At 40.2% G+C, this 27,414-nt stretch overlaps 1 protein-coding gene across 3 annotated transcripts in view; it reads right to left on the bottom strand.

Moving 5' to 3' along the window:
• Positions 1–27,414, bottom strand: part of RABGAP1L (RAB GTPase activating protein 1 like) — a 248,130-nt gene that overhangs the window by 206,024 nt on the left and 14,692 nt on the right. For 2 of the 3 annotated variants that reach the window (XM_069862589.1, XM_069862587.1), the window contains 10 exons: positions 23,937–24,103; positions 22,518–22,710; positions 20,548–20,758; positions 18,837–19,011; positions 17,976–18,136; positions 17,044–17,154; positions 12,267–12,333; positions 10,396–10,498; positions 8,690–8,856; positions 8,095–8,239 (listed from right to left, as the gene is read on the bottom strand). In XM_069862589.1, coding sequence (XP_069718690.1) covers positions 8,095–8,239; positions 8,690–8,856; positions 10,396–10,498; positions 12,267–12,333; positions 17,044–17,154; positions 17,976–18,136; positions 18,837–19,011; positions 20,548–20,758; positions 22,518–22,710; positions 23,937–24,071 — 1,468 coding nt within the window. In that variant the 5' untranslated portion in view covers positions 24,072–24,103. The remainder of the gene's footprint in view (positions 1–8,094; positions 8,240–8,689; positions 8,857–10,395; positions 10,499–12,266; positions 12,334–17,043; positions 17,155–17,975; positions 18,137–18,836; positions 19,012–20,547; positions 20,759–22,517; positions 22,711–23,936; positions 24,104–27,414) is intronic. The other variant, XM_069862588.1, reaches the window with a different exon arrangement.

Here is a 27,414-nt window from a genome sequence, read left to right as displayed (position 1 = left end):
ATAGTTGTGTCAGAAAAGGCAAGACTGAAACAAAGGTTCAGTCATGAAATTCATCTGAGTTTGAAATAAGGCAGACCTTCAGAAAGGTCCAACTTTTCAGTGTATTATGGAATGTTCTGATTAAGACAAAAAGATTTCCAAACGACTTGCAAATTATGTATTTATAAAATCACATGCTCAATGTATTTTCTAATTTAGAGGGAAGAGCAGTTATCAAGAGCAGAAAAACATGGATTTATGATGATGACTTGCATTGAATTCTGCTCACAAGAGCCTTCTGTTTATATCAAAGTTGCAGAATTAGCCTGAAAAAAAACTAATCTGGCAGCTACTGAAGTACATCTAAAGAGTGGAACAAGCGAAAAAGAAAGATACCTGAATTCTTTGCTAAAAGCTAACCAGCAACAGCAAAAACTAGTGGGTTTCTTCTTATTCCTTTATATGAATAGCAAGATACACACTTTTCACTAAGAGACATTCAAGGAAAACCTGTTGCTGACAAATCTCAGAATTTGTACTAGTCTGCAAACAGTCTGTACATTTAAGTGCTTCTCTACGTATCCAAAAATCTGGACCCCAGAAACCCTACATTTGGTAAGCAGGGAAAGAGGGTGGAACGGCATGGGATGACGATGAGGTCTTTCACTCGCTGCATACGACAATGCTTTTCTCACCATATAAAGAAGCCTCCGCGGAATCTCTCCAAGGACCCACACTTCTCCTGCCCAACAATCCCACTGGCTGGGAGAAATGGTCAGCCAAGCTGACTTTCTCTTTTTAAAACAACAAAAATGCTGGAATTTAGAGATCTATTAGTTCAACATCACATAGTTTGTGCTCAGGCCCTACATTATGGTCATTTTAAACAAAAATCATTAGAGTCACAAAAGTAAACCTTAACTGTATATCCAAATCCGAGCGGAGAAACATGTGCAGAGAGATGATGCTGCCCTCGTGTAGTGAGTGTACAAGTGGGCTGTCGTGACATATCCAAATGCGATGTACAAACACTTAAAGCTGAATAAAAGAAGGGAGAAAATTCATCACTTCGGTTCAGTTGTTCTGCTCCCACACAGATGACAAAGCCAACTGAATGCAGCACAGTGGAGGTATTCTAGTAAATATAAACACCTTCCATGTGCACCAAGCTGTCTGAAAACCGACATCTTGCAGAATACACAAGATAATAACGGTTGAGATGCTGTCATCATTTTAAGACGATGCAATTCTTTACTCGTATTGGTAATTTACAAATCTGTAGACTGGTAAACGCTGCCATATCTGGTATAATACAACACAAAAAGAAAAGAAAATCAACATTATAAACATGTAAAAAAGGTCCATTGCCTGGCATTTATTTAAAGCGCCAAAGCAGCACGTAAGACGCTTTAATTATAAAATACTTAGACTTGGCAATACACTAGAACGCTAATTACCAAAACCAAAAGGACAAGAATCTCACTTTGAGGTTAATATTTATAGTTAAAACTCAGCAGGATTTGATTCTTGAGAAAAGTCTTTAATCACCTTTAAGTAAAGGTGGATAAATAATTTTTGTAGTGATATGAAATGTGAAATATAAGCCTAGCTGTGGCAGCTTGAGGCCACACACCAAACCACGGTCCTCACTGCCGAAACCCAAGCAGATCCTCTAGCAACAGGAAGCTCTAATTCCTAACAAGCCAACAGGACTGCAAACCCTTTTCCCAATCGCTTTTAAACTACTATACTGTTTATAAGCAGACAAGGAAAAGACAAGTACCACTGAAATAAAGCACTGAAAACATTCAAAATCATCTGCAATTACTTCCAGAGAAGATGCAAACACCAAATTATGCTCACTTATTACTGAAAATGAAATGTCTATTTCATACCACAAACAGAAGTGATTTTAGGTAAGCTATTAAAAAAAAAAAAAAGGGATCAACATTAAAGAAACAGATTTCACCTGTGTACCCAAGGAACTGAAAACTCCCTTAATTTGAAAGTAATTTTTCCCATCCTTTTGCAAGAGCAAACCAAAGTTGTTGACAGATTTCCCGCAAGCCAGAATTATATTTTGCCTTGAACTTGACAAAGTCAGTGTGAGCAAGGGATTTTATTTTATCAGGGAGTAAATCCCTGCCTACCCCATGTTCCCAGCGCTCCAAGGAAGCCACACATTTCTTGAGGGTCTACCTTGCAAACCGACCTTATAAGCGAATTCCAATTGTAACCTGGGTTACAGGGCAGGAAAGAACCCAAGCCACAGCCAGGTGACCTTTCCTGTGCTTCCACGTCCCTATAAACATGGAACAGAAACAACTTTAATAATCCCCAATTTCCCATTTCATTTACAACCCTGCGATTCCATTAAATCCTCCTGTAACCCCCAGAAGTGCTTCAAACGCAAAACATTTAAATATGTTAAATATCAACATGAACTGCCAGAATCCAGGGCAAAACACCAAAATCCAGTCGTCTGCAGTCACTGGTGGGGGGTTGTACATTAAGGAAGGGATCATCTTTTTTCTGGCAGCACAATAGCAGCTGCAGAAGTCAATTAAGCTCGGGTTTAGTATCAAAAGTTAACTTACAAGGCACAAAAATAATCCGATGCAAGAGACTAGATAGCACGGATCATAAAGTGACACCAGGCTCATCAGGAATATTTCCTTTTCGTTTGGAAGCTATAGATCTGCACTTTTCAGAAGCGTCTGTATTTTAAAACTCATCTCTGCTGGAACCGCAGCATGGGGTTCTCGCCCGAAGACAGCCACAGCCCAAGGACCGCGTGGATTTAGCGTTTGTAAAGTTCTAGTTCCCTTCCATTGAGACAGACTCCAATTCGGATTTAATTGGTTCCGTTTAGGACTCGCCAACATCACACTGTCTTGGATTCACGTAACAAACAGTTCCTATGAATTACATAAAGCTATTTTTATTTGGCTAAAAACGCCGAGTTGACTATTTCCACACTACTAATGTCATCCTTCTCACTCAGTCATCTTCATCCGTTCACACTATCCCTCATCGTAAACTCCCATTTTATCACAAAATAATAGCTCTATTGACTCCTAAAACACCACCTCCTCTACTCCTTTGCTTTTTTGAATCCTGAAAACAGCCTCTACCCACCCACAGTATTTGACACTGCCTCCTAATTTAGTCTGGCTGATCATCTCCGATCACTTAGCACTGCCCACTCCTTATCTACTGTACACCCCATCAAATTGTGCTGTCCGACAAATTGCACTCAGATTTCTGTGAAGCTTACACGGTCCTCTACCCTTTCACTTTTGTTTTCATAGTCAAGAGGGAATGGCCTCAAGCTCCACCAGGGGAGGTTTAGGCTGGACATCAGGAAAAAATTCTTCACAGAAAGGGTCACTGGGCACTGGCAGAGGCTGCCCAGGGAGGTGGTTGAGTCCTTCCCTGGAGGGGTTTAAGGCACAGGTGGACGAGGTGCTAAGGGACATGGTTTAGTGATTGATGGGAATGGTTGGACTCGATGGTCCGGTGGGTCTCTTCCAACCTGGTTATTCTATAATTCTATGAAATTTCACTGTCTCCACACTGAAATCCCGTATCTCCTACATACAGTTTTCTATTGTTGAATTCTTTCTTTTTGTTCTTAGAGTTAAGGCAGCTAAAACGAACATAAAGATAAAGCTTTACCAGCTGTAGTTTGTTATTTTTTCTCTTTCCCTGCCCCTTCTTACTTCTAGAGCTTCTATTTATAGAACATTTCTTCTTATTAAAGGCCAATAACTAAATACCAAACATATTTCAACAGGATTCTGTTTGGTTTAAATCCACTGTTGTTGGATCGATATCCACTGTGCTGTCAGCTGTGTCCCTGCTCAATTCCCAGCTATCAGAAAAGCAGTATCTAAAACATTGGAGAAATCCTATTGTTGCACTAAATAAAAAAACACAAACCCCAACACTACTGCATTCCTGAAGGTCATTTGAGAGTGTTCTAGAGGCAATCTACAACACATGCTCAGAAACTTCTTTTTGGAGATTCCACAGGCATGTCATCTTTTACCTATCATGAAATACCCGTTTGAGGACGTCTGTTAAACATCCCCCATCCACTCTGCACGCAGTTTAGGGAGAGGAACAGGAGCCAGCAACCAGACACTTGAGACCCCGTAGAACTTCTACAAAAATACCTTCAACTTGCTTACGATCAGTTTAAAGACTTTTCTGGTTTAAAACAGAACTGCGCCCGCTTACAGTGAACCTCAACCTCCTAACATTCTTCTGATTCAAGAAGAAATTCCAACGGAATTATCTAGTGTTGCCCCAAGATCATAGAATCACTAGGTTGGAAGAGACCCACCGGATCATCGAGTCCAACCATTCCCACTAATCACTAAACCGTGTCCCTCAGTGCCTCGACCACCCGTCCCTTAAACACCTCCAGGGAAGGTGACTCAACCACCTCCCTGGGCAGCCTCTGCCAGTGCCCAATGACCCTTTCTGTGAAAAATGTTTTCTTAATGTTCAGCCTAAACCTCTCCTGGTGGAGCTTGAGGCCACTTCCTCTTGTCCTGTGCCCTGTCACTTGGAAGAGGAGGCCAGAACCCTCCTCTGCACTGTTCTGTTGTAGTTCAACCCACAAAAAGAAAAAGAATTAAAACATTAGAGCCAAAGGAAGGTCATCATTTCATGTACAGTCTAAGCAAGCACTGCTGCTAGAGGAAGCCAACCCATTCTTCCCCTTCTCCTTTCTCACTCATTTCTAGGGCTACGTTCTCCTTGGCGATGCTTCTGCAGGAAAGCAATTTTCTCCAGACCTTAGGCTCGCGCACACAGCCAGCCACATCATCCTGCCACAGAACAACACCACAATAATAAACACTCTTTACAGCTTTGTCTTTTTTGACTAATGAAACACGCAGACCATCGCTTAAAACGTGGCCTCACTTATTCCAGATGCTCCAAAAAGGCCACAGATGAGGCCAACCTACTATGCGCTCTGCACCTTGCCATAAGGTTCTACTCAAACTTAAATATTAAAAAGGAAATTTTCTGCTTATTGATAAAAACTGATAATTCAATCCGTTTTATTTGAAACCTTTCCAGAAAGTGCAAGAATTTTCCCAATATATATTTGAAACTTTTTAAATTATATTCTGAATTTAATAGAAAACTTCTTACCAAGGAGCGCGCTTTACATTCTAGGTTTTGACAAGAAAACATTAATTTTAATTATATTTTTAAAAATATTATCTCCAAAGCAAGGAACCTTAGATGACTGGATTGCCAGAAATATCTATTACAATATTAATAATTAAAAATAAAAGTGAGGCTGGTCTGACAGAACTCTAAGAAGCTGCTGCGCAAACTTTGCAAAGATATTATTTTTTTACATATCTGTTAAGATGGAAAATAAAGCTAAAATGAGAAAAGAATATTAAAAGCTAAGAATGTTCTTTAGGGAGGATATGATCTCAATTTTCTACAGTCAGGTGCTGCACAACAAGACCATGCTTAATGCTAGTATAGTAATTATTTTCCATCATCAGGCAGGGGGAATCATGTTTGGCGTTTCATTAGAACAAAAAGAACAAGAATACTGAAAAAAACGCCCTCTTTCTTATGAATATCTTTATTCATATACTGAGGACATAATAAATCCCAGGGAGCTGCGTGTGCGCACACAGCAAGTACATGGACATCGGGAAGGGGCAGGAGACACATGTTCTTACACAAACAGAACCCCAGAAAATGAAGCAATGTTCTGTGGGCATGGAGGATGCGTACAAGGAGATCGCAAAAAAAAAAAATAAAGAGAGCAGACAATAATTCTTGATATCTGTAACCACCTAGGAAATGGTAAAGTTCTCATAACGCAGCCCTGTCCTAGCCAGGTTGCAAGCAGAAAAGCGACTACATGGCCAGGCAGCTGCCATCCTCAATGTTAAAGACAAGAAAAAGCCTTCCTTCCAAGGCTAAGACAAGACATTGTAAACTCAAGGATTTTTTCCATCATCATAATTAGTACCCTGAAAAGAAAAAGAAAGAAAAAGAATGAAGAGACTTATTTAGAACAACTGCAAATGACTCACTTAACCTGCATATCCACTAGGACGGATAACTTCCAGGCAGATAACTTTAAATGCAGTTTCCATGAGAACAGAGTCACTTCATGATATTTTTAATGTCTTCTTTTAGGGAGTAATCTACATTTGAAATATGGAAACTAGCATTAGGGAGCTAAACCAAAAGTTAAACTAGGTTCACACCCCACTGGAATACTTTTACTCTGTAATAAAATAAAGCCAGCCTATAATAGCACCAAGAGGACAACCTCCACATTATTACTAATTGCGCTCCATCTATCAAACTCTGGGACAGTGCTTTACTCTTCCCAGTAAGAAGTAATATAAAAAGAGTATTCATGGAATTACTTAAACCCTGTCCTATCAAATGAGCTCCAGAAAACATTCTGACTGCACAACTCGAACATCCAGCAAGGAAGAGAACACCCACAGATGTTGAACTACACTGTGCTGAACCACAAGACCCGAAGGTCAAACCTGAAGTAATTCTTGCTACGATGAGTAAAATAATCCCAAACACCAATTAAATATAAAAGCTCCTTTACAGAAAATAGTATTTCTACTATTCAGACGTGGTGCTTGATACAAAGGAGAGAATAACAGTGATAGTCGTGTCCATTCCACTTCTTCCCAGGAATCAGTAGAAGGATTCCCATTCACTAAGAAGCATTTGCGGGCTGGTTTTCCAAGTCTGGCATCTCCTGGGACACATGGGTGTTTCTGTTTGTAACTGGAAGACAGTAACCACATCACCGTGCCTGTCTGCTCCCAACTGTGCGAATCACATCTCGCATAACCAATATCCAACTACTCACCTACGGGTAAAAATCAAGAAGGAATTTTTTTTTCCGTATTAAGTGAGACTTTTAAAGCACTGACAGAGAAGTGCCAGCACCCTGAGGCATAACTTTGTAGAGCTATAGTGAGTTTTGGTAGGTCGGGTGCCCAGATCAAAACCGGCACATAGGAAGCTGATTGAAAGCTGCGGGCTAACCCCGGGAGAACAAAGAGACAACAGCAGGCCAAGTGCCTTCAAATAAACAAAAAGCCACAAACAAAACCAGCAGGAAAGAGATGGAGGCACGGTAGCTTTGCAAGGGGTGGACAAATGCACTGGGTTCAGGAACAGCGACAATCTTGACACAATTCCCAGCTGAACCAGGAGATGTTTTGACAAGGCCTGGTTATAAACAAGGGAAACCAAATCACATGCTAAGCAGACAGCTTGGGGAATTCCCCATATGAGTCCATGCGGGATTTTTGTTTCTCTTTTTCATAGAATCATGGAATCACTAGGTTGGAAAAGACCCACCGGATCATCAAGTCCAATCATTCCTATCAATCACTAAACCATGCTCCTCAGCGCCTCGTCTACCTGTCCCTTAAACACCTCCAGGGAAGGTGACTCAACCACCTCCCTGGGCAGCCTCTGCCAGTGCCCAGTGACCCTTTCCATGAAAATTTTTTTCCTAATGTTCAGCCTGAACCTCCTCTGGTGGAGCCTGAAGCCATTCCCTCTTGTCCTGTCCCCCGTCACTTGGGAGAAGAGGCCAGCACTCTCCTCTCCACAACCTCCTTTCAGGTAGTTGGAGAGAGCAATGAGGTCTCCTCTCAGCCTCAGAAAGAAACCTCAGAGGTTTTCTTTACAAACAGGCATTTGAAGCCTGCCAGTTCCAAGCCCATTTCCACGCTGTCCTTCAGCAGCACATTCAAGACAAAAGGCTTCTGACCAGAAAAAACCCTCTCTAGAAAAGATTGTCTATCTTGTAAGTAGAGCACAATGCATCGGTAACACATTTTGAAGCACACAGGAAAACAGACACGCGTTGTCTACTGCTGCCACTGAAAGGACTCCAAATAATGGGTTGGTAAAAAAGCCACTACTAAACGACTGCTGCTACTAGAAAATTTGTGTGTCATCTTTTTGTCCGAAACAGTTGCATTTTTAATAGATACAAATAGGAAGAATTAAATTAGTAAATTCCCAGCAGAAATATGATAGTACGAGCTATGGGAACTGCAAGCACTGATTTATCCTTACCTTCTTCTGCCTCATCCTCCTGGGATGACGACGGGCCTCCTCCACTTGTTGGGCTGACCAGTTGTTCCTCTCTCGCAGATTCTCTCTGTATACTGACAACTTCATACATTGCGTCCCCAGCACCACTGTGGCTTTTTCCTTCAGACTAAAGCAAAATATGCTTATATATTAAGTCTCCACTGCTGATTAAATACAGTTCTAATAGCATGCCAAACCCATACTAAAAAATCTCCTACCAAGGCTAAACAGATTTCTTCACCAGGGCACACGGAGTTGCACTAATTGACAGCTCAGTTTCTCTTTATATTTTAGAGGTAGCAAATGCAAATAAAACTGTGTTATTCCCAGAGCTGTCTCTTAACAACCATTTTAAGTAGTGTTCAGAATGATGATTAAAAAAAAAAGCTTTCTGATTTAAATATAGCTGAGGTCAAAGAGAAACTGCAGCAAAAGTAACGAGGAGAGAACAAACAGGAAAAATACTGGTGTAATCGACATCACAGGAATGGGAATCGGATGCCTTGGGGTGGAATTTAACGCTAAGAGTTTTAATAAGTAAAAGCAAACTTTTCTTCAAAAAACAAACTTGATATACCTGCTTTAGCTTCATATAGAAAGTTTCTGTGAAGGTTTTTCTGCTGAAGTACCAGAAGCGTTCATTGGCAGGATACACACGCACAACAGTCTCCAACAAAAATCTGACTGGCTCTTCTATTTCAGTGACAACCATGTCCACTGCCACCGTCATGAAGATAAGCTTATCTAAAACAGAAAAATAAGTCACATGCAGAAAAATCAGTCAAATTGCTCAAACTAATAAATGACAGGACTGCAATATTGTTTGAACTGAAACCCTTTTCTATATAATTGATTCTGTTGCACCTATTTTATTTATCCAAGTTCTATGCCGTAAATATCTGCTACATAGAATGAGTATGTATTTATTCTAAAGGCAGGAGAAAAACATCAGGCAAAGAAAACAGCATTAAGATATATGATCCCTATCAGACAAAAGGAACATGCACATTTTAAAGTGTAAACTTACTGCTGAGGGAATATATATAGTAAAGCAGTGTCAAGGGTCTCCTATAGCATCATTCAACCTAAATCCTCTCATAACGCTAAGAAACACTTCAGATCATTTTTTTACACCCATGCTCATGATCTGTCAGTCAGTTACAAAGGACCCGAAGTTTCACCCCTCACTGTTCTATCCTCTGGGTCAGACATTCCTCAGAGCAGCAAAACGCATTTTTAAAAGCAAAGCCTGGATCAGTAACCTTAATCCACAACAGCTCCACCTTCCTGACACTGAACTCCAGACTTTTTCAGGCAGAGGAGAATGCAGGACCAACCAGAGAATAAGACTGAAATGGTCCAAGCATATCTTGCAGTTTTTTAGTGCAAAAAAAGGTTTGCTGCTTCTGGAAATATTCATTACAGAGAGAGAGGAACCATTGTTTTGCATCACAGCATGGATTTTTGAAAAAAACATTTAGAATCAGACGATACAGACCCAGGGGCTCTCTTGTCTTAGCAGACCAAAGAGGCAAGCAAGCACTTAAAAAAAAAAAACAAACACAAGCAACACAAAAGCCTCACAAAACCAAACCACACACACGCAAAATCATATGGTAACACAGAAACTGCATCAAGCTGCATAGCAAGAGTTTTGCCTCAATGCTACTAGAAAAACGTGGTGCCAAAATCCACCCGTAAGAAAAGGGACAGGGGCTGTATTTGGATTTACATTTAAGCACTGAGGTGAGCTCTGCCTTGCGATAGGAAATGAACTCCAGATTTGCACTCAAGCCTCTCACATCACGTCAGAGAACATTGGTTCCAGCAGTAAGAAACTCAGCTGTATAATCAGCACCTGAATGTATCGCTTCCAGCTGCCCCGAGAAAGGGATGTAATGCTATTTGTAATCAACTCACCTCAAAAGTAAAACAAGAAAACAGCAATGCCTGTGATACAGCACGGGGGTTGGAACTAGATGATCTTTAAGCTCCCTTCCAACCCAAAGTATTACATGACTCTATGATTCATACTGCTTTGCTGAGCACAGAAGGTGCCAATAAACAGGGCACAGGCCCATGTCTCCACATCAGCAAACACAGTTCTACGAATGTTTATTCTCATTTCTACATTGCGTATGTTTATACGTAAAAGTTGCCAGGCACAGAGTCTTGGAACATACTGGTATATGTACTCAGACACAGGCACCGTGATGCCCAGGAGAAAAGACATACACCACCTCCATGTCAGGTAAAACCAATTTACTACTAAAATTAAATTACCTTTAGGAGTTTCCTCATTAAGTACTGGAAACACAGGTGCATTAGGATTCCACATTCCAGTAATAACATAAGCCTTCCCATCTGAACTCTTTCCCATGGATTCCTAAAAATAAAACCATACAGGATTGTATCAGAGCCATGGTTTGAGATGAAATAGAGCAAGCATGGGCAAAGAGTTCAAGGTACTGCAGAACACGATTAGATTTGCTTCGGAGAACACAATCTAAATAAAAACATGAAATAATGGATCAAGAAAAGTAACAGGAAAATAGAAGAGAAAAAGGAAACATCAGAAGAGAAACGCTACGTAAGGAAACAAACACAGAATCATTTATCCACATGCTTTTAAAACGTCTACTATAGTCAGAAAAGCATCCTGGGATGCCTGCCACTCTACTTGCTGAGCAGCTGAGGTGGTCGTTCGGAGAGGATGAGTTACAAGAGACTCCAGAAAACTAGACGAACCCCGCAGGCCACATGGAACTGAACCAGGAAGAAAAAAAATTAACAGATTCCAACTGATAGATCAAGCTGATCTTTCCTACTCTGCAATTATACCTCTGCCAGATTTTTCCCTGAGTTCCTTCTTACATTTAGTCCAAATCTGCTCCTCTCCAGTTTATTCCCATTACCCCTCGTCCTATCACTCCAAGCCTTTGTAAAAAACCCCTCCCCAGCTTTCCTGTAGCCCCTTCAGGTACTGGAAGGTCACTCTAAGGTCTCCTCGGAGCCTTCTCTTCATCAGGCAAAACAACCCCAACTCTCTCAGCCTGTCCTCGTACGGGAGGTGCTCCGGTCCGGATGAAAGGAGACTCGCATTCCTACTGCCACCAATTTGTTGTAGAGCAGTAAGAATGACCAAGTTATCCAGATTTAAATGGGGAGAAAGGAGTTTGAAAGGAAAACACAAATTTAGATGTACATGCCATAGCCAACAAATGAACTAATAAGCCATTACATCCCGCTGTTAAATACACTTGGAATGTAAATGGAAATAAAATTATAGGTGGAGTAAAGACAGGAATTCAAACATTCAGTCCATAGACTGAAAACATGTTACATAGATTTATAGAAGACAATTCATTACGCTCCGTAACTCGCTATAATCTATTCACATTTTTAATTAAATAATAAAAATGGAAAATCAGAACTAATGTCAGCAAATAAAACCAGGAAATATTAGCTAGTAGATACAAACAGGGAAATAAACAGTCTGACTAGAGAACTAAAAACTGGTAGCTAGTTGTCAATGTGAGTAAAGAAATGGACCAGGCAAACCTGGGATAACTGCACAGCCACAAAACAACGGATTGCTTTAACTCAAGCACTTCCTGACTCGAAAATGTTTGTACCCTTATCCACAGATGAAAACAAACTGATAGCAGCACAGAAAGTATGTTATTCTGCAGTTCTCTTAGAAACAGCTCACAAGAAATGAGGACTGAGACAAGTGGCTACTTCAAGCTGAGTAAGAATTTAAATTCAAATTAAGCAAATAAAGGCAAGGTTGTCAGAATCTTAGAAAATAAGAACGCTTCCCTGAAGCTCAACTATAAAAACAGTCATTTGCTCTAAATTTGTAGGCAACATGCTTGACACAATACGGAAATCTTAGTTATATTTAACAATCAGCCATCAGCTGACCTCATCAGCATCTTCACCAACTGAGCAAAAAACAGATGTCACAGGTTTTGACACTAATTGAAATGTTTCATCCACTGTATGAAAGAACTTTGGTTCTAGTTCACAGCTATAAAGCCCAGGATATAAGAAAAAAAGCATTCAAAACCAAACAGAGGTTTATTGGTCAGAGTTTTGTTTGTTTTTAAATCGTCTTTATCTCACTAAACACAATTAGATCCAAGTATTACCATATCTAGTAAATGCATGTCGCTGTTCTTCACATTTCGTCCGGGGCTTAGCAGCATCCCAAAGCATCTGTGATGTTTATTAAAAAAAAAAAAAAAAAAAGGGAAAAAAAATAGTTAGATATAAGCTTTTCAAATTACTAAAGTGTTTTCTTGACCAAAATGGCCCAGCCACCTACAGCATCTAATTTAAAGAAAACCTTTCTTAATAACTTTTATTAATGTTATGGCAACGCTCAGGAAACATCATGGTATATATTGTAGAGATGACAATAACAATATTTTCCAGAATGAAGAGGACAGAAATTAGCATCTGACCTGTGAACAATCAATTATTCTTAAAGGCAACTTAGAATATTGAGTTTAAAGATATTCACAATTACTATATATGAGCGATGAACTCTGGGCAAGAAGAAATTCACTCCCCACCCAGCTCATTTTAACAACTGTTCTCATAAAACCTTATAAGAAGTTAGAAATTCACCCGTTCTATCACCCATAACATCATGCAGCATTAAAGGCCCATCAAAAAATCCAGTTTGTTCAATTTTTAGACTTTCACACTTTATTTTTCAAAACAGAACTTCTGTATTATCCCTGGCCCTGAATTCCAGTCCAATCATTTAATGAGAAAGTGTTCTCCATATTTTTAAGAGTAAAAAAAAAATAAAGCATATCCTTAAAACCTTCAGACTTTGAAACTTTCCAAACACTGAAGGCAAAAATTCCAGGTCTGCAGTTTCTGCATATCTCCTTTGTCCTTTAAGCATGCTCTATTATGAATAAAAAAGTCCCCAAACAGAATTACATGTTTTTAACAGAAGCTGCAATTTGGTTTGCACAGTTTTTCCTCATTTGTATTACTTCACAAATGAGGAAAAACGAAAAGCCAACTTGAAAGCAATTGCACCATGAAACGTTACAGAAAAGCAGGATCATATTTCTAGAGGGCTTCGCTTGGAGAATTTTCCTCCTGTACAGCTCAATTCCCCAACAATCAGTCACATCGTATTTTATCACCAGCTCTCAGAACAACGTAAGCCAGGAGCGACCTCTGTAAGCAATCCGAGCCAAACCCCCAGCGAAAAGGGGACCACCTTGAATCGGGTTGCCTCGTCAAGTCAAGCTCTGAGCAAGTCTGAGAACAGAGAACAACTGATCTCCTTGGCAACCTGTTCCACTGCTCAGCTCCCCCCACACTGATCACAACTGGCCTAGCTCCACAGGGTAGTTCCAGTGACGTGTCTGTTGACTCTAATCCTACCGCTCGGCACCTCCAGGAAGAGTCTGGCTCCATCTCCTCCATACCCTTCCTCCAGGTACTTGAATGCACCAGGAAAAGCCCCCCATTCGCACCTTCTCAAAGCCTGAACAAAAGCAGTTCTGTCACCTGGGCAACTCACTCAAATGAAAAGTTATGTTTTTCAGAAAACGTATGTTGCAAGAGACTATCAAAACGTTCACAAGATGGCAATGAAGACAAGCTTTGACGGCTTTCGGGCAAGCGCACAGTATCACAAACTGAGATGCGACAGCAACTGAGGCCAATAATGCTATTAAAGGCAAAAGTCCAAAGATACTAGATCATAGAATCATAGAATAACCAGGTTGGAAGAGACCCACCGGATCATCGACTCCAACCATTCCTAGCAAACACTAAACCATGTCCCTTAGCACCTCGTCCACCCGTGCATTAAACCCCTCCAGGGAAGGTGACTCAACCCCCTCCCTGGGCAGCCTGTTCCAGTGCCCAGTGACCCTTTCTGTGAAGAATTTTTTCCTAATGTCCAGCCTGAACCTCCCCTGGTGGAGCTTGAGGCCATTCCCTCTCATCCTGTCTCCTGTCACTTGACATAGTAGTGCAGATGGCGTAGTAATTGCATAATTACTGGGCAAATGATTCTCATTTCCCCCCGCATTACACTTACAGTAACGTACATCCACGATTGTTTTATGCCACCTCCATACTTTTCCAGTACTAGAATCTTAAAAATCAAAGCGGTAAATAAAACAGCGGACACAATTTGGATTTATCCATATAGCATAATGCAGCGCCATGCAAAGCAACCAAGGTAGCTAGGATTATATTTAACCACACCAGCAGGCTTCTCTCTGAGTCTGATCAGACCAGGCAGAACGTTACAGGAGACTGACTCACTGTTTTTGTTCCTGAGGTAAAACCAGCCCCGCGAGGGCTCTATGTGATAGCAGCAGAAGGGTCACCAGCCTCTGCTACACCTGCTAAAGAACATTTTAAGGCTAAGATCAGAGGCAGGCAAAATATCTCTGCTTTTGCAAGACAGCGGCTCACAGATCCCAGCTCTTGCTGTGCTTCTCCCAGATGCAGACAGTCAAAATTTTTGGGAAGTCTGCTTCCAAAAGAGTCACAGTCAGGAAGAGGTAGCCCGTGCTGCTCGCAGAAGTAGATACTTATGATGACTGATGGCATACTGCTACTGGAAGAGTCAGGGCTGCTCTTTCCACTTGGTTTTAAGAGCAAAATGAGTTTAAACGTGCTCAGGCCAGCACTTGCAGAGGAGTTAGATTTCACGCCGTTGTCAACACGTTCAGGCTCTGACTGGAGGTGGCTGAACCACACATCCAGGATTCAAAACACCCTGCACAGACAGCGAGCCTCAGTCTTGCCATTTCTGATATGTTCTGTTTTCTGCACTGGCTACCAAGCGGCTAGGTGCAGCTACACTGCTCTGTTTAAATTCAACTTATTTCTAGACCCACAAAAATAGAACTAAAATTATTGTTCACCGATATGCATTTCCATTTAGAGAAATACAAATGCTACCTATGGATAAGGCTGATGGAATTGAAGTAATGTGATAACACGATCTCGAAGGGTTTCCAGTACTACTGAGCAAGCAACCCAGATTCCGTGCATCAGTTGTTCCAGCGACACCAGTCTAGACTCGCACCTGAGCGACACCTTCATGACTTGCTGTAGTCTCCCGCACGACTGGCAACAGACTATAATTAAACACCACTGTCAATCCTCTTATTTCTCAGAATTAAAGGCCATTTTACTCTTCAGCGTAACCTTCTTAAAGTCCCCTGATGATTAACAGGAATTTCCTTCTTGAATCCTGCAAACAACTCAAATGATACCCCATTGTGGGGCTGAACCTACGTAGCGTCACACACGACTTGGACCTAGGAGACAGGAATGAGCATCATTTCTTCACCTGCTTTCACCTCGATTAAACCAGGAAAACGCAGGTCAAAGGCCAAAGTAACCCAAGCAAGAGCAATGTGCTCTACAAACAGAATTCAGCTGCAAGCCCTGTCTCAATAACAGCAGGTGGCAGGGTTCTCTCAGCAATATCAGGTTTGCTTTGAGATCGAGACCCTTCAGACCAAAGCCCAAAATTTCCTTAGCAACAACATTTTTTCCCCATTACATTTTCCACTTAGAAATACTTTTGAAAGCACAGTAAATGCTGAGAAGCTCAGAGTCCAACGTAACCTGAATTGACCTTTCATACCAGTTTTGAAATTTAATAACATGCTGGATAAGTACATAAAATGACTTGCAAGCCTGCGTCTGTCATGTCAGTTAAATACGACTTTATCAGCAAAGCTTGTGGTGATAAAAATAACTTCCTAATTGACTATCCTAAACAACATCAAAATACAAGATCGTTTCTAAGGAAAGTAGCTCTGCATTTGGCAGAAAAAAACCCAACCATTAAATGCTATTCAGAAACACTTAAAAAGAGTTAACTGTTCATTAACTGAATTCTGAAGCCAAAATAATTTGAATTAAAAACACATTGAAGAGAGGATTTTGTTAAAAGCCAATAAGCAGCAAAAGCACAATTTTACAACACACAAGAGCGATGATGAATTCTGCTGTACGTTCTTTGTCTAAAATCTTAGTTTCTTTGAAGCAAGAGCTTGAAAGCAAGTCAAGGGATCAGTCTTAGATTTTGGGAGAGCTGTGGAGGTTTTTTCTTGATTCTCATGTCATCCAGAATTCCTTTTCAACTAAACTTGAATTCTCTTATTGTTACTTGTTTGTTAAGATTGCCATCTGGTGGTGTTGGTTATTTTTAAAACTTGAGCTATTGAGAAGGAAGTTCCTAATTTAAATTAATGCTACTATTAAATTAATATACTACCACGGAAGCGGCAAGAGTCCACTGTTAACGAGCAACTAACTAATGGTTATTCTTCGTGTGCACAGTCCACATCTCATGCAAATATTCTGCACTAAAGTTCAGATTATACTGTTCAAAAGGGATTCCTCCCTCATGTAATTTCTGAGTTATCAGCCATCCCTGAGCTTTTCACTTGAAGATAAACATTAGAGACGTTTTATAACAAAACTACAGTAGAATCCCACTCATCTTGGAGACTCCACAAAAACATTGCTGCTTCTAACCAGCAGGTTGAGTCCAAACTTGTCACGTTGCAGTACAGATCTCAGTCTAACACACGCTGAGGTTTGACGCGGCTCAGACAACCTAACCTGGTTACTGAACAGTGAGATGCTGGTAATGCAGCACGACAACCAATGTGTGGTTTTGCACTAAGCAAAAACAGAAAGCAAAATCAAAAGCATTCGAATGTCCTAAGATTCCTAACATCACATCCAAGAAGACCATTAAAAAGGAGGGAAAAAAAAAAAAAGTTTGACTAGTACAGGCTCTGTTTCTTGCTTTCACCCAATAAATATACAAGTAATTCAAAAGAAATTTAAAACTGAACTGTACATCTATAAATTAATTTCATTTTGCAACCTGCTTTATTTTTATGAGAATCTTACCTTTCAATGGCCAGTTCTTTGTTCGACAGCTGCTGAACTGTAATCACCACTTTCTTCTCAATTCCCTGCTTAAGCTTGAAATATAATTTCTCTCTATCCTTCGGCACAGGGCTAGAAGAATAAAGAAACAAGTTCCTTGAGCACAGAAGCAGCACATCAACTGTTAAATACAGAAAAGAGAGTTGCAGCCCACTTAAACTATTAATGGCTCAACTCATTTGAGACATTCTCTTCCTTTATACTTAAGATTATAAACTAGCACTGAAGAAAAAGAGACTTGAGGCTCACGCTTGGTACGCTGCCTGGGGGATTTATCAGACAACCGCATCCAAAAATGCATGGTGTAGTTGGGGGTTTTAAATGACAGAAAATACACTATATATTGGCTAGGAAGCACAAAATAAATAGGACATCTTCACAGAATCAACTCTTATTACCATCTCTCTCTTCCATTCCAAAACATCTTGTAGTTAACTGGCAAAGAACGCTCCCCATCCCCTGTAGTGCTTAGAGGAGTTTACATGTTCTAAATCTTGGCTAAATTTGGAATTCATCAGCTTATTTAAAAAAAAAAAAACTTAAAAAAAAAAAGGAAGGGATCACCAGACTTTATTTACTCAAGAAAATTGGTTTGACTTAAGTTTTTGACAGACTTCCCACTATCTTTTCCATTTACACAGTCCTACCTTGACTGTCCCTACCAGAAATCACATATTTAAAAGAAACTAATTTGAAAAAGGAATCCTGAATTTTAATCTTTTCACGGAAAAGCTACATAAAAGAAAACTGTAAAAGCAAAGCAAAAGCTCCCTTTCTGCAAGTAGTCCATCTATGAAAGAGGCCAAATCAATTTTACTGCAATGCAGCAGCTGTGCATTCTGCAAGTGTTTTTTTCAAAGAGATTTCCAATTTCCCCTTTCCATTCAGAGTACCTGAAATTTCCTTTTCCATCATCTTCTTTGACTTCTAAGGAAACACTGAAAGTGTACACATCACTATCCGGTGTAGGAAGAACAAAGTCCTTAACTTGATCGGACGCTTGCTTGGAAGAACGTTTAAATGCTGTTGAGAAACTATATAAAATTCGGCTGACCTGCAGAGAAGCAAAAGAAGAGTTTTATCAAAAATAAAAGATTATTTTAATGGGGTATTGTGATGTGAGTTTAAAGGTCATAAAATTACCGTCCCTCGCCTCCTAGATCAAGCACAAAGCACGCCTCACATAACACAAAACATTCAGCTTGGGCTTTCAATAACCAAGCAAATTCAGTAACATCTCCTGTTTCCATTCATGCCACATTCTCTGCTCATGTAATGCTCAGTAAGTTAACATATATTAGAAGATTAGGAAAGCAACTCGTTAGAGGACTCAAATAATGTACTTTTCAGGCGGTGAATTTAACGATACAACTTAAAGCTGCTCTTATAGATGACAAAAATACAAGAGCTCTTTTCAAGCTCTGTTTTTCCACCCTAGAAAATCCTTTCCTCCTGAACTATCACACAGCTCTTCCTAAAATATCTAGGTCAGAGTACTGTAAAAGGACTCGTTGTAACTCATGAGGTCTACACTGCAACTTTAGTCTGAATCCTTGCATTTTTATTGAAAAACTAAAATAAAAAAATTCATTATGTTACTATTCAAGCACGAGTACCTGACATTCTGTGAAACTCATGATACAGGCGTTAATATATTTTTCAGGGCACTATATACAATTTCCACATCTGGAATAGCTTCTTAAACTACCATTTGTATCCTTTTTCCCAGCCCCTGCTCAACTTTTAATACTTACCGCCTCTTTAATCTCACAGGAGAAAACATGAATCTGGAACTCTTCAGTCCCACAACTGCTTTCAGTAAATGCAAAACAGTCACTCTCTGGAGTCCCATTTTGTCCACGCACACAAAACAAAACCTTATAGATGGGGAAAGAGGCTATCTCCACATTGCCCGACTGATCTATTATTCTGTCATGGAAAGGAACAGGGAAGATCAAAGAAAAAGGTCAGTAAAACAAACAGGCCAAGCTAAAAGGCTTTTCTGCAGTTACATACACAAATATCTGAACTGTAATTCGTACTGAATTAAAGTACGCAAGATGTGTCAGTCTTTCCAAATTTAAGATGTAAATGCCTCTAGTTGTAACACTACCGTAATTTCTTTCACAGACCATAATACAGACAAACACAACCCCTCTGTATCACGTGGTAACGATGACCACCACTGCTCTGCAATCGCTGGGGAATAACACGAGCAGAAATGTACAAACCACAGCAAGCGTGAAAATGTGATTTGCATACAAAAATCAAAATTGTCAGTGTCATAGAATAATTTAAATCTCTGTCTAAGAAAACGTTACTTATTCAGACTCCAGAGGACTATGTAGCTTAGCAAATGCCTGTGGCATGCTCGGTTGAATGTTTATCACAGATCTAAGGGCTCAGACAAGATTTTAACTTCCTCTCAAACTGAGAGCCCAAAGGATACTTCACAAGCTTGAAAGAAGACAACATGGGTGGTGGTCCCGCAAAGGACTCCTAGACAGTGAGTAAAAAACCAGAGATCTACAATTCTCCTCCAGTGTTTCACTACTTGTCCACACGCACTTTCACACCAAGGGTGAATAAACACAGGTTACCTGGACCAGAGTCCCACGTCCGTAACAACAAAAATAAAGAACTAATCTTCACAAGGCAAGAAAAGCCCAGAGAGAATTCAGAGTACTATAGTATCAGTGGGACGTGTTAAAGGGAGCCCCACAGGATAAGTGTTCAGGTGCCAGAAATGGAAACACTCCTCAGATATGACACCAGTGCCACTTGGAATTTTGACTGAGTGTATTATGTCACACACGGATTCACCTTTACAGTTTTGTGCAGATTCTCAGGCAGGTCCTTGCTTAACAACACCCTTTGCAATTTAAGAATAAAGGAACCTGCAGTTCCGCTTGCAAGACAACCTTCTTGAATGGCCACAACGGCTACAAAAGCAGGTGCACACACCTAACATCTCAAGTCTACGTGACAGTTGCCATTGTAAAAATACAGTGTCATTCCCTAATTGAAATGAAATATAGCCATAATGTCAGAAGAAATCTTAAATCGGGTCCAAAGAGCAAAACAGAAGAAAATAATATATGTGAAAACAATCTACGTGAAATAGAGACCAGCATCTCAAGTCCTCAGACCAGGAAGGCTGGGAGAAAGCAGGCATTATCAGCTCTCCCTTTCCAGGTTATATCTTATAAACATAATTGAACAGAGATGCAAGTAGAAAGAAACACTTTTGTTGAAGCTGTATGGCAACTGCCACAACCGACTATGCAGAACATGTTAAATTTGAGTGTGCATGTTGCTGCTTCAGAGGAATCTCTCAACAATAACTGTCTTCAGCAAGAACTTCAGGCACAAATCCAGCAATTCTACTGCCTAGTATGGGTAAAAAGGTCAGAATCCACCTTCCACGTGCCTCTGCAAGTAATAAAAGAAACACTTGTACGTTACCTTACAGAGCCTTCTGGAATGTTTGGAACATAGAGCGTTACACGTAAAGGGGCGTGACTGGAGGATTTCAGGTTTGCCATGGCATGTAGCGCTTCCGGTTCATTTCGAGGGGCAGACACCTTTGTGCAACCTAAGTATGTCAGTTTGTTAAACAACACGCTGTCCTCTTCCAGGGGTTCGCTGGGAGAGGATGGCCTTGGTGCAGAGACTTCTGAAAACGAAGAAAACTCTTCTTTAACAACTTGCTTTTATTTTTACACATTGTTTTCTGAATAAGTTCCATAGCAAAACCTCCCACTTGGTATGAGAATGGATATGGGAGTCAGAAGTCCAGCTCGAGCAGTAAGAAATCCATTTGGAAACTCAATATTAATGTTTCCACAGGGACAAATTGCCTTTTGATTCTTTTTAGCAGTGTTAGAACACAATCTTTGTTTAAGCTCCACTCCACGAGTGTTCTTTTCTTTAGTTTGCTTATACCTCCTTCTAATTCCTACTCATTATTTTGCATAAAGATGCTTCTAATTCTCCTCTCTCCCTTGTCTCCACAGCTCGTATAGAACTACTAAATGTGGTTCACATTCCTGGAATAGCTATACTAGCTGCATGAAACCACCCAGGAGCTGCAGAAAAGAAAAAGGATTTTGTTCCTCTCCTGAGCAGAAGTGTTCTTTTTGCAATATCCCACGACTATGGACAGGGGCGACCTCCAGGGAGCTTTGGGGACCTTTGCTGTTACTGTTGTTTTCTGGGGGTTTTTTTAAGACATTTCGACATCTGAGAAATGAGGAGAGACACATAAAAAACACTCTGTTAAGTATGGAAGGAGAGTAATTTCAGCTGGAAAAGACTTCTATGGGTCATCTGGCTTTAACTCCCACAAAAAGATCTGGTTACATTAGGGACAGTTTCAAAACTGGATCAGGTTACTCAGGGAACCTCTCTGGAGTTTTGGTATCTCCAAAGATGGACATTTCAAACTCCTCTACACAATCTACCCTGTTATCTCTACTTCTTATTACTACAGCTAATATTTCCATAATACTTAAATCATAAAGGTTGCAAAACTGAATTATTTCCGTTACGTGGGGGCTGTATCTCCGAGTATTTCTTTGCTCATTCATACCAAGGACTGTGTTCTGTTTGAAGTACATCAAATAGGGAGCCAGTAAGGTAAGTTTCTCAAAAATGCAGCATACGTGTAATTAAGAGAAGGGCGTTCCCATTACGCATAAACTGCCTGTCTTGTTCTACCACAGAAACTCTTCTCTTTTTACTTCCCAAACAGATGCTGCAGGAATTACAGGACACAATGCCATGGGGGAGCTCTGCATACTACTGGGAGAGAAAAATTTAACTCAAGACCCACAAGAATGGCCACAGCCTTGCATTCCTAATAGTGATACTGAAAAAGCTACAATGTATTTTACATAAAATATATACAATACAGTGTACATAGCTTTCAGTCCTCCCTTTTTCCGCAAAACTGCAAATACCATGGAAGTACCACAACTGGTCCTAGCAAATACCAGATTTAAAGCTGTCCTTGCTGGTGACAGAACCAGAGTTGAGAAGTTTATCAGTCTGCTCAGGGTGTATTTCATTTGCAGGTAGCATAGTCGATGAACACTGCCCTGAAACTGCTCCTACTCCATCAGCAGCACCTCTGCCTCAACCATAGTCTGTTCAGCAAAGCTAAGCAATACTTGGTCCTATCTCATCGAGAGCTGGAGATAAAATGAAAATAATCTTGACCAAAAGAGAGCAGCAGAGAGTATCAATCTGATGCTAATCTATTCCTACCCATAATCTCCCACTAATGAGAAAAGGAGAGGAGGCCCCAGGGTGCTTTCCAGTACAGCTTCAGCGTGAAGCTCCAGGAAGCTTTGCATTCATTTTAAAGTTTACTTGAAACTGCATAAAGAAAAAAGACTGCCACATATGACAGGGGAGAAACACTTCATGAGTACCTGTAGTAGACGGGTCTAAAACAAGGTGCAAAGATGGGTGATTTGTTTGACCTGCTGATCCATCTCCAGCTGCCATGCTGCTTGCATCACTGAAACCTTCTTGGACAGCAGGGGAATTGTTCTGGTCTTTTTCAGAACCCCTCAGTATCTCTTCCATTGCCTTCTCCAGTTGATCCTCTCCATTTGAAAATACCTGGAAAAAGAAGGAGATGACATTTCTTAAAAGTAGTTGTAGTTTTACTTTCTCTATCATCTTTCAAATATACAGCCTTCCTCATCGCAGAAGTTAAGAAACTTTGTTGAACCAGACAACACACCAAGAATCAACAAAACGAAATCAAACGTTATCGTGTCACATCCCACTCACATAATACACAGTTTCACTGCTAATCCAACAACCGTCCATCTAGAAGCTAAAGATCTCTCAAAATAATAGGTTTGTGTGTTTACATCATCCAATCAGAATCAAGATCAACAGGCTTTGTTACAGATTTTACTTTCTTAGTCATATCTAACCCTTTTCAGCTGTTTCACCAATTGTCCTACATGTAAGAGGAGTGAAAGCATAAGAAAATGGCAAGCAAGTGGTGAGAAACTGCCTTTCACAAGCACCAGCCTTCCAGACAAAGCCCTGCCCGTGCCCAGTAATGAAGTTGCATCATGGATTCTACCTCCAGTTCACCTGCCTCTTTCAGACATAACTACTAAAGAAGCAGCTAGTGTTTAACACAGACAGAAATCATCGGCTGTAAAAGGCTACCGAACAGTTATGCAAAGACAAACTAAGTATTTACTGTCATTTCAAGAGGAATAAATTCCTATTGTTCCAAGCAGACCAAAACCAGTAAATCAGCTACTACAACTCAAGTGGGAAAATGTGTAATTAACCAATCCGCTGACACCCAAATGCTACAATATTTTGCTGTTTAGAGGTGGAAAGCTTTCAGAAAAGCCTTAGTCATGCCAACAGTAGCACTAAATCAAAAAACTAAATTAAAAACTAGAACCCAAGGCCCTCTGTGGTCTCCTCCTATGCAGCCTAATTACATGCTTTTAAGGCAACAACATTCAGAGTCTCCGAACTCTGAATAAAGAATATTTCCCAACCTTTATTCTGAAGCTCATTCTTTGAAAAGAACTTTTTAGTTCTTTCCTTATGTATAAATCCACAGAATACTAACAGCTGACTCCTTAAGAAGATACTGGTTAATATATAAAAGAAAAAGTGAACTGCCACTTTTGGACAGATTTGCTTAATCTGAGCAGTTGATTTCACTGGTAATAAAGCAAGGACAAAAATTACAGTCTAAGAGCCTCCTCAAGCACAAACAAGGATCTTCAATTAAGCAGTCAAAAGAAGTCACAGCCTTTGGATCAATACAAATCTTACAAAGCATTTAAAACAAAGCAATAGTAAACCTTTAGCTGAGGTTTTTCATCTTTGCCAGGTGTGTCCTCAGACTGCTGATGAACCAGGACAAATTCTTCATTGGTTAGTGCGGATACAGTTTCAGGAATCTGACTGGTTTTGCTAAATGACGTCTTGACTTCCATCTCAGGTCAGTATTCTCCACCTGCCACCAGACCTAAAAAAGAAGGAAAAATAGTAAATAATTAGTTTTGAAGCTATAAGCAATATTTAATAGGTGTAATAAGAAGTTATTGTGGAATAATATAAACGTTATATTAATGTATGATAGTATATTCCTCCAACTCTGATTTAATTGGTGTAAGGAATGTTTTTTTTTAAATAGCAAGCATGATTTTTAGGTTGTGTGTTTAAAAACTCTACGATTTAACAGCAGCAGCCATTATCTACTTGTATATATGACGTGAGGAAGTTTACTTTGGAGCTGGTTTTAATCTTCCAGAGCGTGCTCCCTCTGCCTCCCTAATTCCTGCCCTCTGCCCTCCCTCACATCATTAAATTTCCTACCCAGAGTGTCACACAGGTTGTGTGAAGGCACAGAGTACCTGAAGACTGATTTTCCAAAGCCTGCAGAAACAAAGTGTATGCTCTCCACATGGAAACATATTTAGCAATCAGTCGCATTAATTTTGGCTTTACTATTCTTTCTGTCTCTAGGTGATGAAGTCAAAGGTGATACCAAACCACATTACATGCTTCTCAGCAAATTCTCTGAAACCACCTGCAGGGTTAAAATTACCCACACCACTTAAAAAAGGAAAGAACATCTATAAACATCACAGAAACTGAAACCAGGTTTTCCTTTGTCTGCATGGCAAAAAAAACAAATCTAGAAATACACAAAAGACAAAAATAATAGTCAGCCTATACATTACAAGCTGATAGAATCATAGAATCACCAGGTTGGAAGAGACCCACCAGATCATCAAGTCCAACCATTCCTATCAAAAACACAGAACCAAAATCATTCCTAGCCCTTGAGAAAGAAGGCTGCTGCTCTAGGTATCCACCAAATAAAGAGAATATCACCTACATTAATTAATAGTGTTCCCCAATTCCTTTGGGAATGAAAAGCTAGAAGGAAGAACATCGTATATCAGACTTTGCGTATTTTCAAAGGATCAATGCTTCTAATTTTTCTGTGTTAAAAAGAGAAAAACCACTTTCAGACAGATTCTATAAAAAACACACCCCTCCAGACACGCTCCATTTCGGTTTCCTGAAACACATTGCTTTGGCTGAGTGCTGGGATTCACTGTGCTTAAGACAGCGTTTGGAAGAGTCACATACAGCACAGGGGGAAACAAACCACAACTGTTGCCTTCAGGAGGCTGGGAAGTGCCCAGAGAAGGGTGGCACAACCAGAACATCTGCTGGACAACGACAGGTTCGGCTTCACGTTGCCTCGCAGAGCTGCGCCACGCTTCCTTGCCGGTTACAGTTCTAAAACACCCGGTGACCAAGAAAAGATGACAAATTTAAGTCTACCCATAGGGAGCCACAAAAACAGCACTTGAAAGATAGACATGCGTGTTCTCCACATCTCTGAATTGGCATCGTTCAACATGCTCACCACAAGAGGCAGTTTGCCAGCTTCAGACTAACCATCAAGCGTGGGAACTACACTACCTGCAGTTAAAAACCATTTTGTATCTCTTCTGAAACTACAGCAAACATGCTTTTGCTCTTTCAAAGATGTGGTTTGTCCTAACTATCTACACAGGTGGTTCTAAAAGAGCCCTCTCCCTAACCCAGCCACAACTTCACCCACCAAAGAGGGTTTTACACATAGGTATCCCAGAATAACTAAAGAACTCGGGTTCTTCAGACTTGTGAATCTTCTACCAAGCTTTTATGCTATACATTCCAAAAAAGTCACTAAACAACAGTTATGCTCTTCAGAGTGACTGCCAATCTGGATTAGCAGCTCAGCGCACTCTGTTCTTTCCTATCACGAGACCAAGAACAAACCCACAAGCACGAATATTGTTCAGATGGATGACATAACCTCAGCTCCACCCAAGCCCAGGTGATGGATTCACCACTGAAGCAGGTTTTGTTTCAGGTTTTTTAAAGCATCTTTGACTTAAAGATCTTTCTGGCGAAGGAAGACAAAGGTTTAATGCACAAGACTTTAAGTATGTTATGAACAGTTCGTTAACTCTGTGTGTTTTTTAACAAATGGCTTGCTGTAAAAACATTGCTGAAGAGCTTGTGCATTGCGAGAATTAATTGATAAGTTTTGCTGCAGCTGGTTTGTATGTTTAATTATCTTGTCACATGAATCTGTCTTGTATCGAGAGATAAGATGCAGACTATCTCCAGACATGGATAAATAACCTGAAAGAACAAACACTCTTAGAGTTGCAAGAATTTATTGATTTGCTTAATCATCTTGTAAGAAGTAGCTGGTTTAGGTCAAGAGATAACCTGCTTTATGGCTGCGAGAATTTATTGATCTGCTTAACTGACTGACTTAGACAGTCTTTCATCTAAAATTAGTATATATACCCACTGCTTCTGTAAGATGGGATGCCTTTTTGAAAGGACATCTGATTCGGCACTGAACTGTAAAATAAAAATCCTATTGTCTTTGCTTCAAAGATTTTGTCCTTTCAGTATTTTACCAGTGAATAAGCGTTTCTCACATGCATTATTTGTAATGAACAGCAAACAGCTCCAAATTAATATCAGTTTCAAAGTAAATCCTCAACACAAAAAGATAAGATCCGTTATTATAGAACTGCTTGAAGCTGATGAAAGGACATAACGTTATGCTCCCCGAAGACAGCACATCCTGAGTAACCATTAGCTCTGCAGCTACACCACCAGAGAAAAGAGCAGAGGACGACTGTCAGTCACATCAGCAGCACAGGTCTGGTCTGCCAGCAGCCTTTCTCCGTCCCACCCTATACCAAATATCGCTGGACTTACTGAAGATGACAGAGATGAATTCTCACCACTATTTCTAGCACATTTGCAGAAAGGAGGGATCACAGGATATGCTGCTTCAACAATTTTTGTGTAGTTCAGTCTATATACATTTCTTTTTTGTGCTTACTTACAGAAGAATAACACAGGAACTCAAATATAAGATAGTTCTACTGTTTTAATTATAAAAAGATGAATGGATGCTGCTCACATTAGCGCATCATCCATTCTTCTTTCTGCAGCAAAGTGAGAACTGATAGGCACATTGTGAGCTACGAAAAGGTTTTTGTAGCAATATTTTTGTAATAAAACCAGAGAAAATGTAACACCTGCAATGCCAAAGGGAAGCAAATTATGATAATACAGCTAGAGAAGCAAAGTAAGGTACAAAATATTCATTCTTGCCCCGTGTGGATAAAGGCAGCTTAAGAGAATTCCTACTTCCTAAACTTTAATCTTAAAGGCAAATGACATACTACAAACGCTAGATGACTGCAAGGAGCTTCTCATTCAGATCAGATAGTTAAAAGCCTGCCA

The sequence above is a fragment of the Phaenicophaeus curvirostris genome, chromosome 8 (genome assembly GCF_032191515.1).
Source record: "Phaenicophaeus curvirostris isolate KB17595 chromosome 8, BPBGC_Pcur_1.0, whole genome shotgun sequence".
Taxonomy (NCBI): domain Eukaryota; kingdom Metazoa; phylum Chordata; class Aves; order Cuculiformes; family Cuculidae; genus Phaenicophaeus; species Phaenicophaeus curvirostris.
The sequence above is the reverse complement of the archived record's forward strand: the minus strand, read 5'-3'. Positions and strand labels throughout refer to the sequence as shown.